This window comes from Sphaerodactylus townsendi, linkage group LG04 (genome assembly GCF_021028975.2).
Source record: "Sphaerodactylus townsendi isolate TG3544 linkage group LG04, MPM_Stown_v2.3, whole genome shotgun sequence".
NCBI classification, from domain to species: Eukaryota; Metazoa; Chordata; class Lepidosauria; order Squamata; family Sphaerodactylidae; genus Sphaerodactylus; species Sphaerodactylus townsendi.
In genome coordinates, this window is record NC_059428.1 from 144,856,831 (window position 1) to 144,874,477 (window position 17,647).

General features: G+C 48.6%; 1 protein-coding gene across 1 annotated transcript in view; it reads left to right on the forward strand.

Annotated features, from left to right (window-relative positions):
- Nucleotides 1–17,326, forward strand: part of LOC125431898 (cytoplasmic phosphatidylinositol transfer protein 1-like) — a 35,121-nt gene extending 17,795 nt beyond the window's left edge. Inside the window, 8 exon segments of the mRNA XM_048495090.1 lie at nt 1,564–1,652; nt 2,382–2,389; nt 3,865–3,945; nt 4,674–4,769; nt 5,970–6,125; nt 7,995–8,058; nt 14,349–14,422; nt 14,425–17,326. Coding sequence (XP_048351047.1) covers nt 1,564–1,652; nt 2,382–2,389; nt 3,865–3,945; nt 4,674–4,769; nt 5,970–6,125; nt 7,995–8,058; nt 14,349–14,422; nt 14,425–14,616 — 760 coding nt within the window. The 3' untranslated portion in view covers nt 14,617–17,326.
- The last annotated feature ends 321 nt before the right edge of the window (nt 17,327–17,647 follow it).

A 17,647-nucleotide genomic window follows, 5' to 3' on the forward strand; every position in this document is an offset into this window, starting at 1 on the left:
CTCCTCCTCCTCCTCCTTCTTCTTCTTCTTCTTCTTCTTCTTCTTCTTCTTCTTCTTCTTCTTCTTCTTCTTCTTCTTCTTCTTCTTCTTCTTCTTCATCTTCTTCATTCATTCATTCATTTCAAAATCGAGAAGGCCCTGGGGGTTATGTCTAGCTGTCCAACCCAAACATCTTTACCCATTGATTCCCAAACTGTGTGCCATTAAAAATCTGCTTGTATGAAAATGCGAAAAAGTCTATTTAAACAAACAAACAAACAAACCCCAAAGCTGCCATTTGTGGAGGAGGCTGCTGGGCCACTTTCCTAAATTGCAGCCTCTTCTGCTTTTGTATTCAAGTTTGACCTGGAATTTGCGGTGAGTTTTAAGAACATAAGAACATAAGAACAAGCCAGCTGGATCAGACCAGAGTCCATCTCGTCCAGCTCTCTGTTACTCGCAGTGGCCCACCAGGTGCCTTTGGGAGCTCACATGCAGGATGTGAAAGCAGTGGCCTTCTGCGGCTGTTGCTCCCGAGCACCTGGACTGTTAAGGCATTTGCAATCTCAAGGTTTTGCCTATGATAACACTGCAAATTGAAACTACAAAATGTTAAATGACAGCAGCTATTCTCCGAAAGCTGACTCTGAAATAGGCTTTGTTTATTTAGCAATTGAAAGACATATCTGATGTGCCGATACGAACTGTTTAGAACAGGGTTAGGGAACCTGCGGCTCTCCAGATGTTCAGGAACTACAATTCCCATCAGCCTCTGTCAGCATGGCCAATTGGCCATGTAGTGAGCTGATAATGAATATAGTTCCTGGAAACAGTCCTGAGTTTAGAATTTATAGGTGGTCAGAAACTATGGCTTCCTCCAGATGTTATGGACTACGAGTTCCCATCATCCCCCCTGCCAGCATCCCCTCCGCACCTTAACATCTGGAGGGCATGATGCTAGGCGAGGATATAGACTGATCCAGCTTACTGCTGAACGATACTTACGTGTCGTTAGAATATTCCGCTCTGCTCTCTACAGCATAGCGAAGATGTCATTGAGGCCGCAACCTACTGCCTTGGTTCATCAAGGTCAGCCTTGTCTATGCAAACTGGCCGTGGATCTTCGGGGTCTTGGCCAGGGTCTTTCGTATCACTTGCGACTTGGCCCTTTTACCTGGAATGGCCGGGGATGGAAACTGGGGCTTCCTCCCTGCCAAGTAGATGCTCCATCTCTGCTTCAACACGTCATTCTTTTAACTTAGCAGAGAAGGAGAAGAGTTTGGATTCATACCCCCCTTTCTCTCCCGTATGGAGATCCAAAGGGGCTTGCAAACTCCTTCCATTCCTCTCTCCACAACAGACAGCTTGAAAGGTAGGTGGAGAGAACTGGGACTGGCCCAAGGTCACCCAGCAGGCTTCATGCAGAGGAGTGGGGAAACCAATCCAGTTCCCCAGATCAGAGCCTGCCGCTCAGGTGGAGGAGCGGGGAATCAAACCCCGGTTCTCCAGATTAGAGTGCACCCACTCTTAACCACTACACCGCTCTGGTTCTCAGTTTGCTTCTGCTCTCTTGTCCTGATGCAGCAAACTGCCCAGCTGGGCACGGGCCGTGACGCCGAGGATATTCTACATCACCGAGAAAGCCTGGAATTACTACCCATACACAATCACAGGTAAGCCCCATTGCCCCCTTACCCTCACCTTGTCCTACAAGAAGAGCCCTGCTGGATGAGATTAAAGGTCCATCACATCTCACAGTAGTCAGCCTAGGCCAGTGGTGGCGAACCTATGGCACGGGTGCCAGAGGTGGCACTCAGAGCCCTCTCTGTGGGCACTTTCGGCACAGGGAAGTTCATCATGTGGAGGAGGAGTGGAAAATCACTTTACACACACACATATCTAGCCTGGCCTGGGCATGATCCTTTACCTTGGAGTAAGCTCGGTTACTGGCAATGGGGCTTGCTTCTGAGTAAATCCTCCTAGGATCGTGATTCACCCATTTGAAGCATTGCACCGTTACTTCACTAAGCTTACTTCACCAGTGTAGGTAATCGCACCAGACCAACCATTGTTTCTAAACTTCAAAACCTCAGTATTCAGGTTAAATTGCGTGTTGGCACTGCGATAAATAAGTGGGTTTTGGGTTGCCCAATTTGGGCACTTTCGGTCTCGAAAGGTTCCACCATCACTGGCCTAGGCAACTTCAGGAACCCTTGAAGGCGAGGGAAGGGAGGGAGGAACCTTTGGTTATTACCCCATTTGTGCAAAGCATTATAGTGTTAGCAAAGACCCGTGTTTGCGTCTGTCATGGTGCCTGTTTTCCTGACTCATCAATCTCTCTCCCTGTCTTTTCCCCTTTTGCTGTGCCTCGGATTCCTGGAATTGCTTCACTGCTGGCTCAGAGTACACAGTAAGTAGCCCAGCTACGTTTGCCCCTTTGGTGCTCCTCCGTTTCTCCCTCCCAGGAGAGGGGCAGTAGATGCCCTCTTGGGAGACTGAGGGGCAAAGTTTCCAGAGAGCATCACCAGCTGGCGTTTTATAACCCTTCAAACTTCCATCCTTCCCCCCCCCCCCTCAGCCCAGTCCCCTTTTCGTGTCATCTCAAATTAGTTGCCATGACTACCTCCCATTTGGATAGGAGCCCCTGGAGTTAATTCAACTAATTGCGTGTGTGTGGCAGCTCTTCCTTTTGTCTCTCCCGAATCTGCCGCCCTGCCCGTCAACTTCATGAAGTTGTAGTCACTTGCAAAGAAATGGTAAAAAAAAAAAAAACCAACACGAGTGTAAAGGAGGAGGGAGTCCTGGTGGAAAGCAGGCTGGAAAGTTTTTTGTACGGCTTGCGGGCCACCGCCTCACACAATTGAGGCACGCGATCCTTGCTGGATTGTGTCATCTCTCCTTGTTCTCCACTTTTGGGTTGTTGTTTTTTTAAAAAAATCTGTTTTGACAAAAGTTTATGAGCATTCCATTTGAGAAACAGCACACAGCCGTGACGTCCGTTCGAAAGCTTCCGCGTTAAAACGGTGCAACTTTTGCCTAGTTGGCAGAGCCGGAGCACCTCTCGTTCTGATTTTCCTCTTCCTTTTTTCTGTTTTTTAACAAAATGTTTTGGAAGCTTCTCAGCTTTGTGTCATGGCATTCGCTTAGTCTCAACCACACTGCTGATTTCCCCCATCTGGTCCGTTTGGAGAGTGCTTTGCGGCTCCTGCGCCACCCCCAATGACTCTGCCCTTTCAGCAAAGGGCGTAAATGGATCGGGGGTTTTATAGGAAACTTTGGCAAATAAAGGCACAAATATTTTTATTAGGTCCGTCTGCTTGCACATACCAATGCAAGCCAGTCATTGTAGAATAGTTGTGGAAAGTTTTGAGCAATACCGCACCTCTTCCTGTTTAGAACTCGAAACCTTTTAAACAGGCAGAAGCGCAATGATTAGGATATCGCACGGTTCAGAATGTTGAACTCGGGCTGGGGAGGCCCAAGTTCGAGTCCTGGCTTTCTGAACATCTCACTATGGAATCTTGGGCCGGTCTTCCTTTCTCTGTCTAAAAAAGATGCACTTGAGCATGAAGATACGGTTGGACCAAGTGTGTCTTATGTGAGCGTTCAAAGGAATACCCAATTAGCACCCCGGTGGCCTTGGAATAAAGAGCCTTTTGGGCTTGCGTTTTGCATAATGTAGGTCAAGAGCTGATTTTTTCTTGGAGAGAATTGGTATTGACCCCAGTGCTGAATTTCATAGGTTTGGAATGTTCCCTGCCCTGTAGATAGGGTAAGCATGCACTTAGAAGTCAGCCGGAGTTCCAAAAGGGCTTACTTTTCCTCCTCTCATTGTCCATCCCTTTTAGAAACGACTTATTCACCTTCTCTTTCTACGAGATTGCTTGCTCCTTTCTGCGAGAAGTTTTTCCATCTACATCCAGAAACAAAGTGCAGAGGATAACTGTTAGGGAACCAACCCAAAGCGTAAAGTTGGTCCAAAAAAATGTGATGATTAGCAGGTACCCTCCCCTGTTCCTGAATCGCTATGTCTTCTTGTTCAGCAGCTACCACAACAAGAGCTGTCTGGAATGTTATTTGACTTATTTAAAACATTTTTTAGCTGACTTCCTTCCTTAAGGACCTCCAGGCAGCTTACGATGCAGAGAAGACGCATAAAAACAAACAACGTCGCAATTTAGAACTGCGAGTACATTAAACGTGGTCCTAAATCGGTCCTAAATGGCTTGTAATAATGTCTCCTACAGGAATCAAAAGAGGTGCAGGCAGGCGAACTTTCCTGGGGAACTGGTTCCATTGTCCCCGGGTCTGGCACCAAAGGCGTTTCCAAAAAAATAGCGGTGTGCCCATGAGATGAGCACTTTTGATGACTAGGACACTCGAAGGAGGAAAGCCTTCCCCTGATCGATCTTGGATTCTTAGGCAGAAAGATGCGAAGGCAAAAGGACTGGCCTTCAAGATACACCCGTCCCCAAACGGAGTGTGGCCAGGGGCTTTAAAAAGGTTTGGGCGAACCGGCAGCTTGAATTGGGAAACTTGAGCAAGCCCAAGAGGCAGAATAGTAGTTTTGTAATGTTGGTGTCTCTTGCTCACATGGTGGCAAAACAGACCATGCTGCCCTGAGACAGACAGTGTTGGTGCGGCTGCTTGGCCAGGCTCCCTAACCTTACTGTCGTTCTTCCCCTCCCCGCCAGATCTTCCACAGTGAAAAAATCCTGGGGGACCACGAAGTGACATTCCTGGACATTGCCTTTGATGACATCCCAGAGCGCTACTACCGAAGCCCTGAGGTAACAGCCTGTGGCAGTGTAATGGGTGACCTCTCTGCCCGAGTTCCTGGGCAGCGGTAGGGGGGACCAATGTGGTATAGTGGTTAGGAGCAAGTGCACTCTAATCTGGAGAACCAGGTTCGATTCCCTGCTCTTCTACTTGAGCGGTTGCGGCTTATCTGGTGAACCAGATTCGCTTGTGCACTCCAACTCATTCCAGTTGGGTGACCTTGGGCTAGTCACAGTTCTTCGGAGCTCTCTCAGCCCCACCCACCTCACAGGGTGTTTGTTGTGGAGGGAGGGAAGGGAAAGGAGTTTGTCAGCCTCTTTGAGTCCCCTTACAGGAGAGAAAGGGGGGGATATAAATCCACCTCTTCTTCCAGATGTGCACCTGCTCTTAAACACTACACCATGCTGGCTCTCTTTGGATCCCTGTATATACTCTGTGCTCACCAAGGAGCAGTTGCCAAACCATTTGCCCTGAAAGATCTACTTGAGTGTCACAAGAAATAACTTAAAGACTCCTGCGAGCCAGAAGCATCCATATGCAGAAGAGCCTTCCCAGTGTGCCTCTGAATGAGTCACTGCTCGGGCGTGGTCTCAATCAAAGCAGCATCAGGTGTTTTTTCCTGCCTTTGTATTGGGTGTGATTTGGATCATTCAGTCCCTTATTATGCAGTCCCTTATTATGCAGACACAGTGGAACTGTCGGAGATACCTGTTGCCTCTCTGCATGTCAATTATCCGATGTGCCTTCTTCTAACCAAGGTTCATGTTGTACCTAGAAAAGTATAGAAACACAGAAGAAAACAAGTAGTTTTAAAAAGTAATAAAGGGAGTACATACTTTCCTATGGAAACCAATACTGTGTCTCAGCTTTTAATTCATGAGGGAATTTGATGTCTGGGACAGATTGTCCGAGAGTTTAGGATGCATAATCCCGAAAAATGAATATAATGCTAAAAAAAGAAACCAACTCTGCTTATAGAGCTGTTTGTAAATTTGGGGTTGCCAGTGATTTTGTGTAAGCTAAACACTGGGTCAGGTTTAAATTAGTACATGCATTTACAAAGGAAGAACAAGAAACTCACGCTTGCCAACTGGAAGTGACTTGTTTGTACCACATCTAGAAAATGAGCCCTGGTTTTTTTCCTCCGAGAATATTTGTGGTTTACATGCTCCAATCCCACAATGTTTTTCCCTCTTTTTGCTCCGGGACAGGACCTCCGGTACTTCAGCTCGACAAAGACTGGCCGCGGGCCACTGCGGGAGGGCTGGCGGGAACACACTCAGCCCATCATGTGCTCCTACAAGTTGGTGACGGTCAAATTTGAGGTGTGGGGGCTGCAGACGCGTGTGGAACAGTTTGTCCACAAGGTAAAATGCTTGGAAGCTCTTTGTCCTCCAGTGTTTAAAACCAGGCACTTGGAAGTTTGTGAATCACAGTATCATAAGTGCTTAGCTCTCTCTGGCTAGCGCCTGTGATGCCACCTTAGAGCATGCCTTAGAGCTGGTCTTACCAGGGTAATTCTGACAAGCAGCAGATCTTCAAGGTTCAACATCTGTAGCATTTTATTTATTCTTCTAAGATTAACCCTGTTGTATTTTTAAATTCCATCTCCCATGGGGAGAGGCCCAGTCCAAAAGGTAAAAATAATATAACCACTGAGTCTTTTGGGGGTGGGGGGGTGGGGGGCTGAACATATCTTGCATATGATCTCCCCAAGGCATCTGGTGGGCCACTGCGAGTAGCAGAGTGCTGGACTAGATGGACTTTGGTCTGATCCAGCAGGTTGTTTCTTCTGTTCTTCTGTTCTTATTGCTTAAAAGCTGTTCTACACATGACACTTCAAGGAGGTAGCAGAGTTCTGGATCGGAACTCCAGTTCTTGAATGCGTCCTCCATATAAACATTTCCCTGCATGTAGTGTAACGCTTTCCCTTACGTGCTAGTTTTCTGTATGCTGGGGACTTTTGAAATTGAGAAGTATTTAGAAACACCCAACCCCATAAACTTATGGTACAACTGATAGTCCTTGCTCCTCATAAGACAATATAGTCTAGTGCTTTTAATGAAAGTTTTTTAATGTTTTGTTTTTGATTATTTCTATTTGGGAAGCCACTTTGGGCAGATCCTTGGAGTGGCAGCATAAAAAAAAACACCTGTCCTCAATAAATAATTAAAATATATAGCACTTACAATGAAGCCCAGAACTAAGTTACTCCAGTCTAATTAGGCCCATTGAAGTCATAGCAGAAGAAACTTTAAAGAAATAAGAAGCATGGAAACCTTTAGAAAAAAAATTCAGGAAAGATATAATATAACTCGATAATGAAATTAATAAAGGATAATGTATTCATAACACAGATAGTTGATATAACTACTCATTATGTATTTTGATGAGTCCTGTATAAAATATTTTCTTCATTCTAGTTGCTCTTAGGAGATGTATTGTCTTATGAAGTCTTATAAGTGGTATATTTTGAATTGTATGACTGGAAATTCCCAAACGGGGGAGTCTTCCTTCTCTATTTGTTATAATTGTACTTATAGTGTGTGGGGTTTTTTTGTATATTGTGATTTGAAATATACTTTTTTCTTAATTAAAAGAAGTCAGTGGGCCAAGACTGGTGTAACTGTTCTGGATTGCACTGTTAGAGTGTCTTTCTAGAGTAGAGCATAAGTGTCAAACTCAGGCCCTCCAGATGTTCATGGACTACAATTCCCAGCAGCCTCTGCTAGCATGGCCTATTGGCCCTGCTGGCCTGGGCTGATGGGAATTGTAGACCATGAACACCTGGAAGGCCTGAGTTTGACACCTATGCTCTCTAGAGTGTCCAGGTGACCTGGTTTTACATCCCTTCTCTGCAGAAAAGCTGAGGGGACTTTGGATCAATCATTTTCTCTCTAAACCTCACCTACTTCACAGGGTTATTAGGAGGATAGAACAGGAGAAGGAGAGACGTGTTCAGTGCTTGGAGCTCCTTTGCAAGGAGGGATGAAAGATGTACTGGCTAGATGAATAGAACAGCTCTCTGTGTTCAAGGGTTTGATCCTGATTTTGGAGCTTTAGACAACAAGGGGGAGCCTCTTATTTGTCAGAGTCTGAGCAGAGCCACTGGCATAGCAGGGTTGAGTTATTGGGAGAGGTCCCAACTGCCAAGGTCTCTTAGATCAGCACCCAGATAGCGACAGACAACCCTGCTAAAATACCTTCAGAAAAGTGACTTAAGTTTTGGTTTGCAGGTCATCCGGGATATTCTGCTGATCGGGCACCGGCAAGCCTTCGCCTGGGTGGACGAGTGGTGTGGTGAGTAAGCCCTCTGGTACGCTCCCGTCCGCTTGCAAGTAAGAGGGGTAAAGACAGCCCACCCAGACGCCCGTGAAAACAATCTTTCCACCCGTTTCCTAAGTGGCTCGTTTCTCCCAGTGGAATCCTCAGGGGCCACACCTGTCACTGCTATGATCCCATTTTGCAGCAGTTATTCTTTGGGAGGATCTCCCCCCAGCCCTATTTAAAAATCGGAGATTTTCACCTACTGCTAGTTAGATGTTTAAGGGCTTAATAATGTGAAATTCAGGACCTCTGCTTTGAGGACATTGGATTCGAGTTTTCCGCTTCTTGTCTGTGTGCTGAATTAACCAGAAAAATCACCCTCACTCTTAACCACTGCCACGAGTGGTGAAAAGGTATCTAGATCTTTAATCAGCATTCCCGACCAGCGTCCCCGTGTTCCAGCCGCAGTGCACCAGCAGAAATGTGATTTCCAAACCTGTCATTTTTTTTTCCTGGAACCCAAACTGCGATCTCTCAGGATCCAGCAAGGTTCTTGTAGATCTGTTTTGGGGAAGGAGACCTGGGCAAAGGTTATCTCCGTCCAAATATTTCCACAGGTTGGTTTTTACACCTGCTGGTTTCATATTGAGAACAAAGCAACCTGTGGTCACTAGAGGTCCTTGAAGGAGGGACTCTCTCTTCTGTTGGCCGGTCCGGATTTCTCCTTGTAATTTGGGTGGTGGTCGTAGCCATTTCAGGTCTAGCATCTGAAATATCTCTCCCCCAACCCAGGGGTCACAGGGAACATCCCAACTCTCCAACTACCTGGACCTGATAAATTCCTCTCTCTCGCTTCTTGGGAAGGGGATATTCCCGCAGTTGTAGACACCCATGTTTCCCAAGTTTAAATGAGAGTTAAGGGATCGGATCAGGTCTAGAACAGGGGTAGGGAACCTGCGGCTCTCCAGATGTTCAGGAACTACAATTCCCATCAGCCCCTACCAGCATGGCCAATTGGCCATGCTGGTAGGCTGATGGGAATTGTAGTTCCTGAACATCTGGAGAGCCACAGGTTCCCTACCCCTGGTCTAGAACAACTGAAGAACAGGGTAAGAAAAAGTCAGGCTAAGAAATCCTAGTTTGCTAACACCACTAACTCCTCTGACCTTAAGCGTAGTCGCTCTGCCTTGCGACTCTGTGGTCCTTTCTGAGCCTCTCTGTCTTCCCAGCACATTTTAATCTCATTCCCCATTTCACAGCGAAACTCTGAGATGGGCTAGGCCAAAAAGACCCATGTCACCTGAATGGAGATTTGAACCAAACCCCAGGCTGACTCTAACCACCGCCCCACACTGCTCCTCCTCTGTCTCCTGTCCTCTGGCAGTGCCGTCGAAGGCACTTTCATCTAGTCCAGGGGTCTGCAACCTGCAGCTCTCCAGATGTTCACGAACTGCAATTCCCATCAGCCCCTGCCAGCATGGCCTTCTATGTTCTGAAAGGTTTACCGTTAGTATAAGAATTAGTGTTCTTTGGTATTGTAGTTCATGAACACCTGGAGAGCCGCAGGTTGCAGACCCCTGATCCTGGGGGTGTGCTGGGGTGGGTGTGTAAAAAAAAATTAGCTGCTCCAGTGGGACCGATCTCACAGGCCTTTCCCAGTCAGACAAGCGGCAAATAACTTATTGCCATCGATGGACAAATCCAGTCGTGGGATTCAAATAATTTCACAACCGGTTGTTTACAAGCATCATTTTAACAACCGGTCCTGCCGAAGTGGCGCGAACCGGCTGAATCCCACCACAGGACAAACCACATTTTTGAATGCACCTCTTCTCAGGAAAGCAGCCGCCCTGCAAAGAGAAAGGTGGCACGGCAGAGAATGGATCAGGCTAGGACCGTTCCAGCTGATTGTACTTCCTGGACGCTTGTACAGGGGAGGGCAATTAACAATAGATTGCACCCTTGTGGCACACAGGGAAGGGGGTGACTTCCTGCTTCCTACTTCTTTTGCATTCAAAACAAACACGATTCGTGTAACTAGAAAAGCAGAGAGCAGTCTTTTCTTCCCTTTCTCTTTGCTTGCTTTGCAGGGAAGTATTTAATATGGGGGGGGGGGGGCGCTCTGAAAAGGCGCGCGCACACACACACACACACACACACACACACACACACACACACACACACACACCCCTTGTAGCCTGTCCATTTAACCTCCTTGTTTTGACCTCACTGTCTTGCATTTGTGAATCAGGCCTGAGGCAGTGTCGTAGGCCCTACTCCAGCCTACTGCTCTTGCTGGCTCCGTTTCCTCCCCCAACTCCCCCCCCCCAACTCCCCCCCCCCCCAACCACTCTGCAAGGCTAGGATTCTCTTTGGTTTTGCCGCCATCTGGCGGCTGGAGTGTCTGCTACTGGAGTATCCTCTACAGAAGTTGTACTGAAGGGATCATGAGTACTTTACCTGTTTTGACCATTTTCTCACCCTTCCTTAGCTGTGCGGATTGCTGAAACGTTTAACCCAGCAATGCCAACGTTGCCTGCCACCTGCAGAGGCAGGGAATGTGGCTTTTAGAAAGATATTTGGAGTGGGAAAGCCCCTGATGAAAAGACAAAAGGGATTCCTGCCAAGCTGGCATCTCTGCTGAACAGCAGAACTCCACTTAACTTCTATGTTCTGAAAGGTTTACCGTTAGTATAAGAATTCGTGTTCTTTGGATGAGGCCGTTTGCTGCGACTCTGCGCGAGTCCCTGTTCCGGGCACACCAACCTGTTACTTTGCTTGTGTTCTTTTGGACACTTTTTTCTCCTTTGTTTTGGAACCCAAAGAGCTTGCACTCTTCCCAGGCAGAGGTAGCAGAGGTAGCCGTTGCTGCCACCGATCCTGCCATGGGTGCGAAGCTCAGAGACAGCACCCCATTTCAAGCTCACGTTTGTGACGTTTGCTTTTTCTTCCCCTCTCTTTCCTGTGTAATAATACTAGCTCTCCACTTCTTCTGATCCTTTGTCTTTCTGCATTGCACCAAACCTAAGGTTAGGATCCATTTTGATGCACACAGTTAGGGGAAAAAAGAGAGATTTCAGTGGTCCATTAGCTGTTTCCAGGCGGGGTAGGGTTGTTTCCAGAAGCAGAAAAATAAACAATTATTAACAGGAGGTCGGGGGTGCAAAACAGTTCCTTTAAAGTGTGGCCACTCCTCTGGGTGAAGGTACGGCTGTCCTAGCTGCCTCCCTCTAGAAGTGGGAAGGGTTTGGAAGGGGAAGTCCAGAACACTATTGCCTTTCAAGTAACTGATGCTGCTTTTTATCTGTTGCCTTGGCAACAGTTTCAGGCGGTTCAGCAGGGAAAGATGCTACAGGGCTGTTTTCTTAAAACCCCAAGACTCAAGACTTGCTTCCCCCACCCCACACACACACCAATTAAAAATTTGAGGGCCACTGAACTTTCATGCCCTGAAAGGTTGGAAGAGGCCATTTGCTGTGACTCTGTGTGAGTCCCTGTTCTGGGTAGGCCGACCGGAAGTAGTGTGTGCCGGGTGGGGGGATGTCCTGAGTGTGTGATATCTGCAAGCGAATGATGGATCATGGGGTCTCGAGGGCAACATTGGGTGTTGCACCCCACAATGCCTCTCCTGTGAGTTGGAATTAGAGTCAGGGGCTTTTCCCAACCACAAGTGGAAACCCCTTTTTGCCAAGAGTGGCACAATTGCATGTGATGGACCACACCGTTTGCCTTTCTGCACACCCATGTGTGGCCCTCTCAGCGGCAACAGGTTCTGAATTTCCATGCAAGCATTGCTGTGGGTGAGCGACAGGGCCCGAGCTATCTGTGGGCTTTACTTTTCCTTGAGTCCTTCTGCCGCGTCCCCCTTCTTTGGCTGAGGATTGAGAGCATCTCTGCGTGTTACAGACATGTCCCTGGAAGAGGTCCATGCCTTCGCGACTCAGATGTACACGGCCACAAACAAAAACTTCGGCAGCCAGGAACTTTAGCTTCCCCACCTGCCCAGGACTCCCGTTTTGTATGTATGCCTCCTTTTGGAATTTTACTTTTGCCTGCATTTGCTGTTTTTGGTCTGACGGCAGCTTTCCCCCCACTTCTTCTTGAATGCCAGGGCCCTCTTTCCCTGGGACTTTTCCGTACGCAAACCTAAAGCGGGGTCTCACCAATGATACTGGCAGAAAACCTTATACAGGAACCACCTACATGGTGACCTTAAACCTGGTTCGGTACTTTCCTGAAAGGAAATCTGCTCTGAAGGAAAGCTGTGTTTTTTGGTTTTGTAGGGTTGCCGAGAGCGCTTCTGAGCAAAAATCCTTACTTCTCAGCAGACCTCAGGACTGTTTTATGTAATGACCTCATTGAAATAGTAGGTAGAGATAGAATTTTTCAGATTGGATTGCTTCTGGCCATGGGTGTGTGTGGGGGGATCCTATTTTTTAATGCCCCACCTCCAGTAAAAAGTTCCATGTGTATAGTCAGCTTAGCACAGTGATTTTCAGCCAGGGTTCCGTGGTACACTGGGGTACCGTGAGCATGTCCCAGGGGTACCGGGGCAATGCTAACCCATCCCCTCATTTTTGTGGTGTCTCCTGCCGGCGCCAGCAAGGACATGGAGCTGGCTCAGGGCAGGGCCTGCCACCAAGGTCAGCAGCCGCTGGTACCGTGAGATATGAAGAGTGAGGTCAAGGGTACCATGACCTCGAAAAGGTTGGTAAACACTGGCTTAGCAAGTCAGGGAGAGGACTGTGCTAAACTTTCCTCCTGGGAAGGAAGGAAGGAAGGAAGGAAGGAAGGAAGGAAGGAAGGAAGGGGAGGGAGGGAGGGAGGGAGGGAGGGAGGGAGGGAGCCCACATTGTGATACAGTCATAAATTGTGCTACAAGAGAGCAAGCGCTGTACAGTTTTGTTTTGTATTTGGTTGACCTGGAAGGTCTTGCCAGTTCTGTTTTTGACCTCAAGAGGGCACTCACAGACCAAAGCAGGCTCCCTTGTTGGCTACCTTGTGCCAAGTACATTCTCTCTCATTGCCTCTTTTGGGCTTTCACAATATAGATCTTGTCAAGTCAGTAGGAGGCTGGCAGCCAATGAGCCAGAGAGATCTAATGTACACCCACAGATCCACCTGTCTAAAGGGTGCCTTCGTGAATTCTCCGGAGCCATAACCCCTGTGACTTGACCAAACTCAGTAAACGTTCCAGGCAGTCAGTATTCTTTTGGTCTAATGCTACCTTGTCAGGGGTCTGAAAAGTCAGCACATTCCAGTTAGGTCCAGCCTTATCTGGTCAACAACCAAATTGGGTCAGAGTGTGCCTCTGTCTCTCACTCGCTAGGTCCCACCCAAGGGGGCCGGTCACAGCTCAGAGACCCCTAGATGTTAAACTGCTTTGATGCATAGCATATCTGGAGATTTTCGCTTGATTTCGCTGGCCACTTGGATTGGCAGGGAATTTATTAATTTTTTATTAAAAGCACTTATTAGCTTCTTTTTAGCCTTGCTGGCTTACATGTGAACAAAAGAGCAGTCATTTTAAAAAAGAACATAAAAGGCCACAATTTAAAAGCTCCAGTTAGGACTGCCAGTAAATAAAAACGGAATCACTCACGTGCAATCCTAAGCCAAACCATCTTTGACTGTCTCCTGAAGACTGACAGTGAGGGGCCCCGGTTGTTTGAGATCCCAATCTCTATTATGTTTGCAGAGGTCGAACCCGGCAGCCTTCCAATTTGCTGTTTGTAAAATGAGGGTGTTTTTCCTGAACGTGTCCAAATGCTCCCCCGTGGTGGATTGACACAGCCTCAGAGGCGTAGCAAGGGGGGAAAGTGCCCGGTGCACTGGTGCGACCTCTGCCCCTGCCCCGGAACACCCCCACCACACCCTCAATAGGGCGCCCGCCTGGTGCATTGCATGCCCCCATTCCCTTGGAGCTACGCCTCTGCACAGCCTGATTCACATGCAGGAGAAAGAGGTGGGGTGGTGGTAGAATGGCCCGTCCCACTTCCTGTGGCCGGTGGTGGAAAAACAGAGGGACTCACCCCACAAGGTGCCGGTTGGCCATGTTGGATCTGAGCCTGGATTTTCTATTTACACGATTCCTCTGTTTAGCGAGGTTACTTCCACAGACTCCACAACAAGGCGCTGCTAGAGGCGGGGGGGGTGGGGGGAGGGAGTGGTGGCAGCTAAGCCGTGTCTAACTTTGTCAGCACTTGAGAGAGGGTCAAGCGCTCTGAGGGAGTCACCTCCCAAAGGCAGAGAGTGTGGCCAATGCAGCAGGCCAGCCCACTGGCTTCCTCTCATGGGTTTCCCCTTTGCTTGCTCCCCCTCAGACATGACGATGGACGAGGTGCGCCAGTACGAGAGAGAGACACAGGAGGCCACCTTGAACGAGGTGGCCGACGAGGTAGGCCCACCATCTCCATCAGCGAAGTCTGCCTGCCCCCCGGCACCCAGAGCGCCCCTTCTAGCGCCCCTTCCACGCCGCTCAGCGGGGACCCCCCGGACTTCCTCAGCGTGCCCAAGGACAGGCCACGGAAGAAATCTGCGCCAGAAATGCTGACGCTGCCAGTGCTCCGGGAGCAGTCCAATGCGGAGTGACGGCCCATCCCAATTCTATGTCTCCCTTCCTTGGTGAAAATGGCTTCCCCACCCCTATTCATTTCCTCTGAAGATTTTACTGGACTTAAACCCAAGGGGGAACCTTTCACCTTGAGGTTGCGTTTTTTAAAAATGCCTTTTTTAAAAAACAAAAACTGTTTTGTCCTTTGTTGGGCATCGTGCCTCCTCTGCCTCGCAACTTGAAAGTTCGTCTTTCAAGGATTGGGGCAGCACGTCGGAGAACTCGAATTTCTCCAGCCTGCCCCTCGTTCCTGCTGGCACCCAAGTATCGCTGGACACCTCACCTCCTCCTTGCTGGGACTCACGGCTGAACATCCGGGCTTTGCTCAAATGCAACATACCTCTCCACCCCTCACCCCAAATCTGGGAATTGCAATTCTGGGAGGGCCACAATCCTCTTTTCTGGCACCTTTGCTAAACTACAGTTCCCAAGATTCTTTGCGGGAAGCTGGTACAGCTCCTTTGGGGTAAAGGTGACGCAGGAGTGCTGCTTAGATCAAATTGCTGTCTGTAGATCCCGTTGCTTGCTCAACGCAGAACATCTGTAGGTTCAGTCTGCAGTGGAAGGCTGGGCCCATCCTCAGCAAGGCTGCAATCGGGACTGCATTTCGTCTGCATGTTTTAGTTCTGGTTTTTTATTCGCTCTGCAAAAGGGTCCCTTTCTTGGTAAGAGAGACAGTTTCCCCTCCCCTCATCTGCTTTTGAATTTTTTTATACCGAAGTATCCCTTTTTAAAAAAGAGTTGCTGTGTTATATTAGCACCCACGATCCTGGGGAGCGTTTCTCTGCTGGCAGGCCTTGTGTATCCAGCCAACAATAGCCATAGTGAAGAAAAGACACATCAAGGGGTTTATAACTGTTTCGCATGCTTGTATATCTGTGCCTAGAATGATAGACGGTAGCCCTGAAACTCTGCCATACAAACAGTGGTGTGAATGGAACCATAATCATTCTTGTTCTCTCTCAAGCAGGGGGAGAGAGTCCAGGACCGCGCTTTCCCATCTTAACCTGCCGATTCCATGATCAGGGTACATGCATGTAGAATTTGCTTGCGAGGCAGTGCATTCACCACCCTAAGAGTTTCGCCTTCCCTTTTTGAAAGCACGTTTCTCGATCTCGCGGTTGCCGAGAGGAGGTAGAAAGGATTCCAGGAGGTGACTGGTGGTTCTTCCAAAGCCAGGACTCGGTAAGGGTTGATGGGAAAGCTTGATGGTTCAGGGATTCTTGCAACGTGCCTTGGCTGCGTTAGCGTCATCCCACTGTATAAATTCTCAAGGGACGCATCGTGTCCAGTTTGCATGGTCAGTTCCAGATGCAGAACCAGGTGCGTAATGTGAGTGGCAAAGTGGCAGAAAGCAAATTGGATGCTGTTGTTGATTGGGCAGCGTCCAATAGCCAAAGGGAGCCAGTAAAGGGATGGAGGGGGGATGCTGCACCGTCGCACTCCCAGCAGGACACACAGTTCCATGGGTTCCTGGTTCAAATCCCTGGCAGCTCTTGACACAGTCAGTTAGTAGATTCCCCGTTTTGCTTGGTGACATGAATTAGCATGCAGCCTTTGAGGGGAGGGGGGCTAGGGGAATCCTTGAGAGACGGAGGCCTTCGACGTCTGAACCAGCTCTTCTCTGGGATCTGCCCTGTGTTTTGCCGCAACCAAGAGCCTGACTTCCTCCTTCCTGTTTCCTGTATCAGGCACCCCACCCCATCCCAAGTTACAGCTAGTGGCTCGTCTTCTCCTCGGTGCCTTGGGAACAGGGGCCCTCTTGCCCTCCAGTGGAGGAGAAGCCCCCTCACGGAGCGCCAAGCATTTGAGGCCCTCCGACTCTGCCCCTAGTGGCTGAAGCACATGCCTGCCTAATACCAGCATCCAGTTTGCCTTGTGGAAAATGGAGAGCACAGCCCCAGCCCGGAGACGGGGAGCGCTACCGGGGAGCCGCAGATCCCTCCACTGTAAACCTTCTCAGTCTTAATGTGGTCCCCGACCGTCTTCGTACAAGCACAGTTCTGACTTGCACTGTCTTCTCGCCACTTAGCGGACCTTCCTCGGGCAGACTGCCTTCATATGTAATCTTTGGCTCTTGACCTCTTTTTGAGTTTCACCGGCTGCTACTTAAACTTTGGCGTTATGCGTGCAGGAGATCACCGCATAGGAACCAAGGAGACTAAAGCAGAGACCTCAAAAGGACCATCACCAGAACATAAACATTATGATCCTGGGGAGCTGCTGAGAACGCAGACCACGGGATGTTTTGCCTCCTGTTCCCGTGTTTTGGTGAGTTCTGCTTCTGGAGGCAGATGGCTACAGAGAATCCTCCAGAGTTGCGTGTTTGAACTATCCCTCAACAGACTCTCGAAAACCCTCAGGTCTGCAGGCACTATGGAGAGCTGTGTTTATTTACACTCCTGCCTGTCGTCCCACAGCCAGGTTCTGGGTGGCAGAGAGAGAGCACCTGGCACCTTTTTCTGAGCCTTTTTGGAAGGTAGGTTTTGGTTGGCAAGGACAGTTCAGAGCTGGTTCTTAACCTGGCATATGTGCCATTTTGCCAGTCTCGGTCGAGAGACAGCGCAAAGGGCTGGAACGTGATGCGTGTACACTGAAAAATCTTCTGTAAATAATTTGTAATCTGTTTAGCAGCAGTGCTGTATGTATGTATTAAAAGGACTGATAAAGGCAAGTTTCATACGGAAAGCTTGTGTGTCACTGTGTGTTTGGCTTAGTACGGTTGCAGCGTTTTGAGGTTTTCCTACCTTGCCGGTTTGGGAGCGCCTTACCTGGGCCTAGGGAAAATCAGGTGGGGAGAAATTGATTGTGAGCCCCAGACAAGATGAAGTCGGCAGCTACAGTCATCATAAAAAGGAGCCGTGGGATTTTTATTCCCACATAAACTTTTAAGACCTAAGGCCCGCTTTTTTAGATACCTTAATATTCTAATCCATGCCTAATAAAGGTCATTGTATTGTATAGTATTTGTTAGATTCCTGTTGTGGGTCCTTGCTGGGCTGATATGGA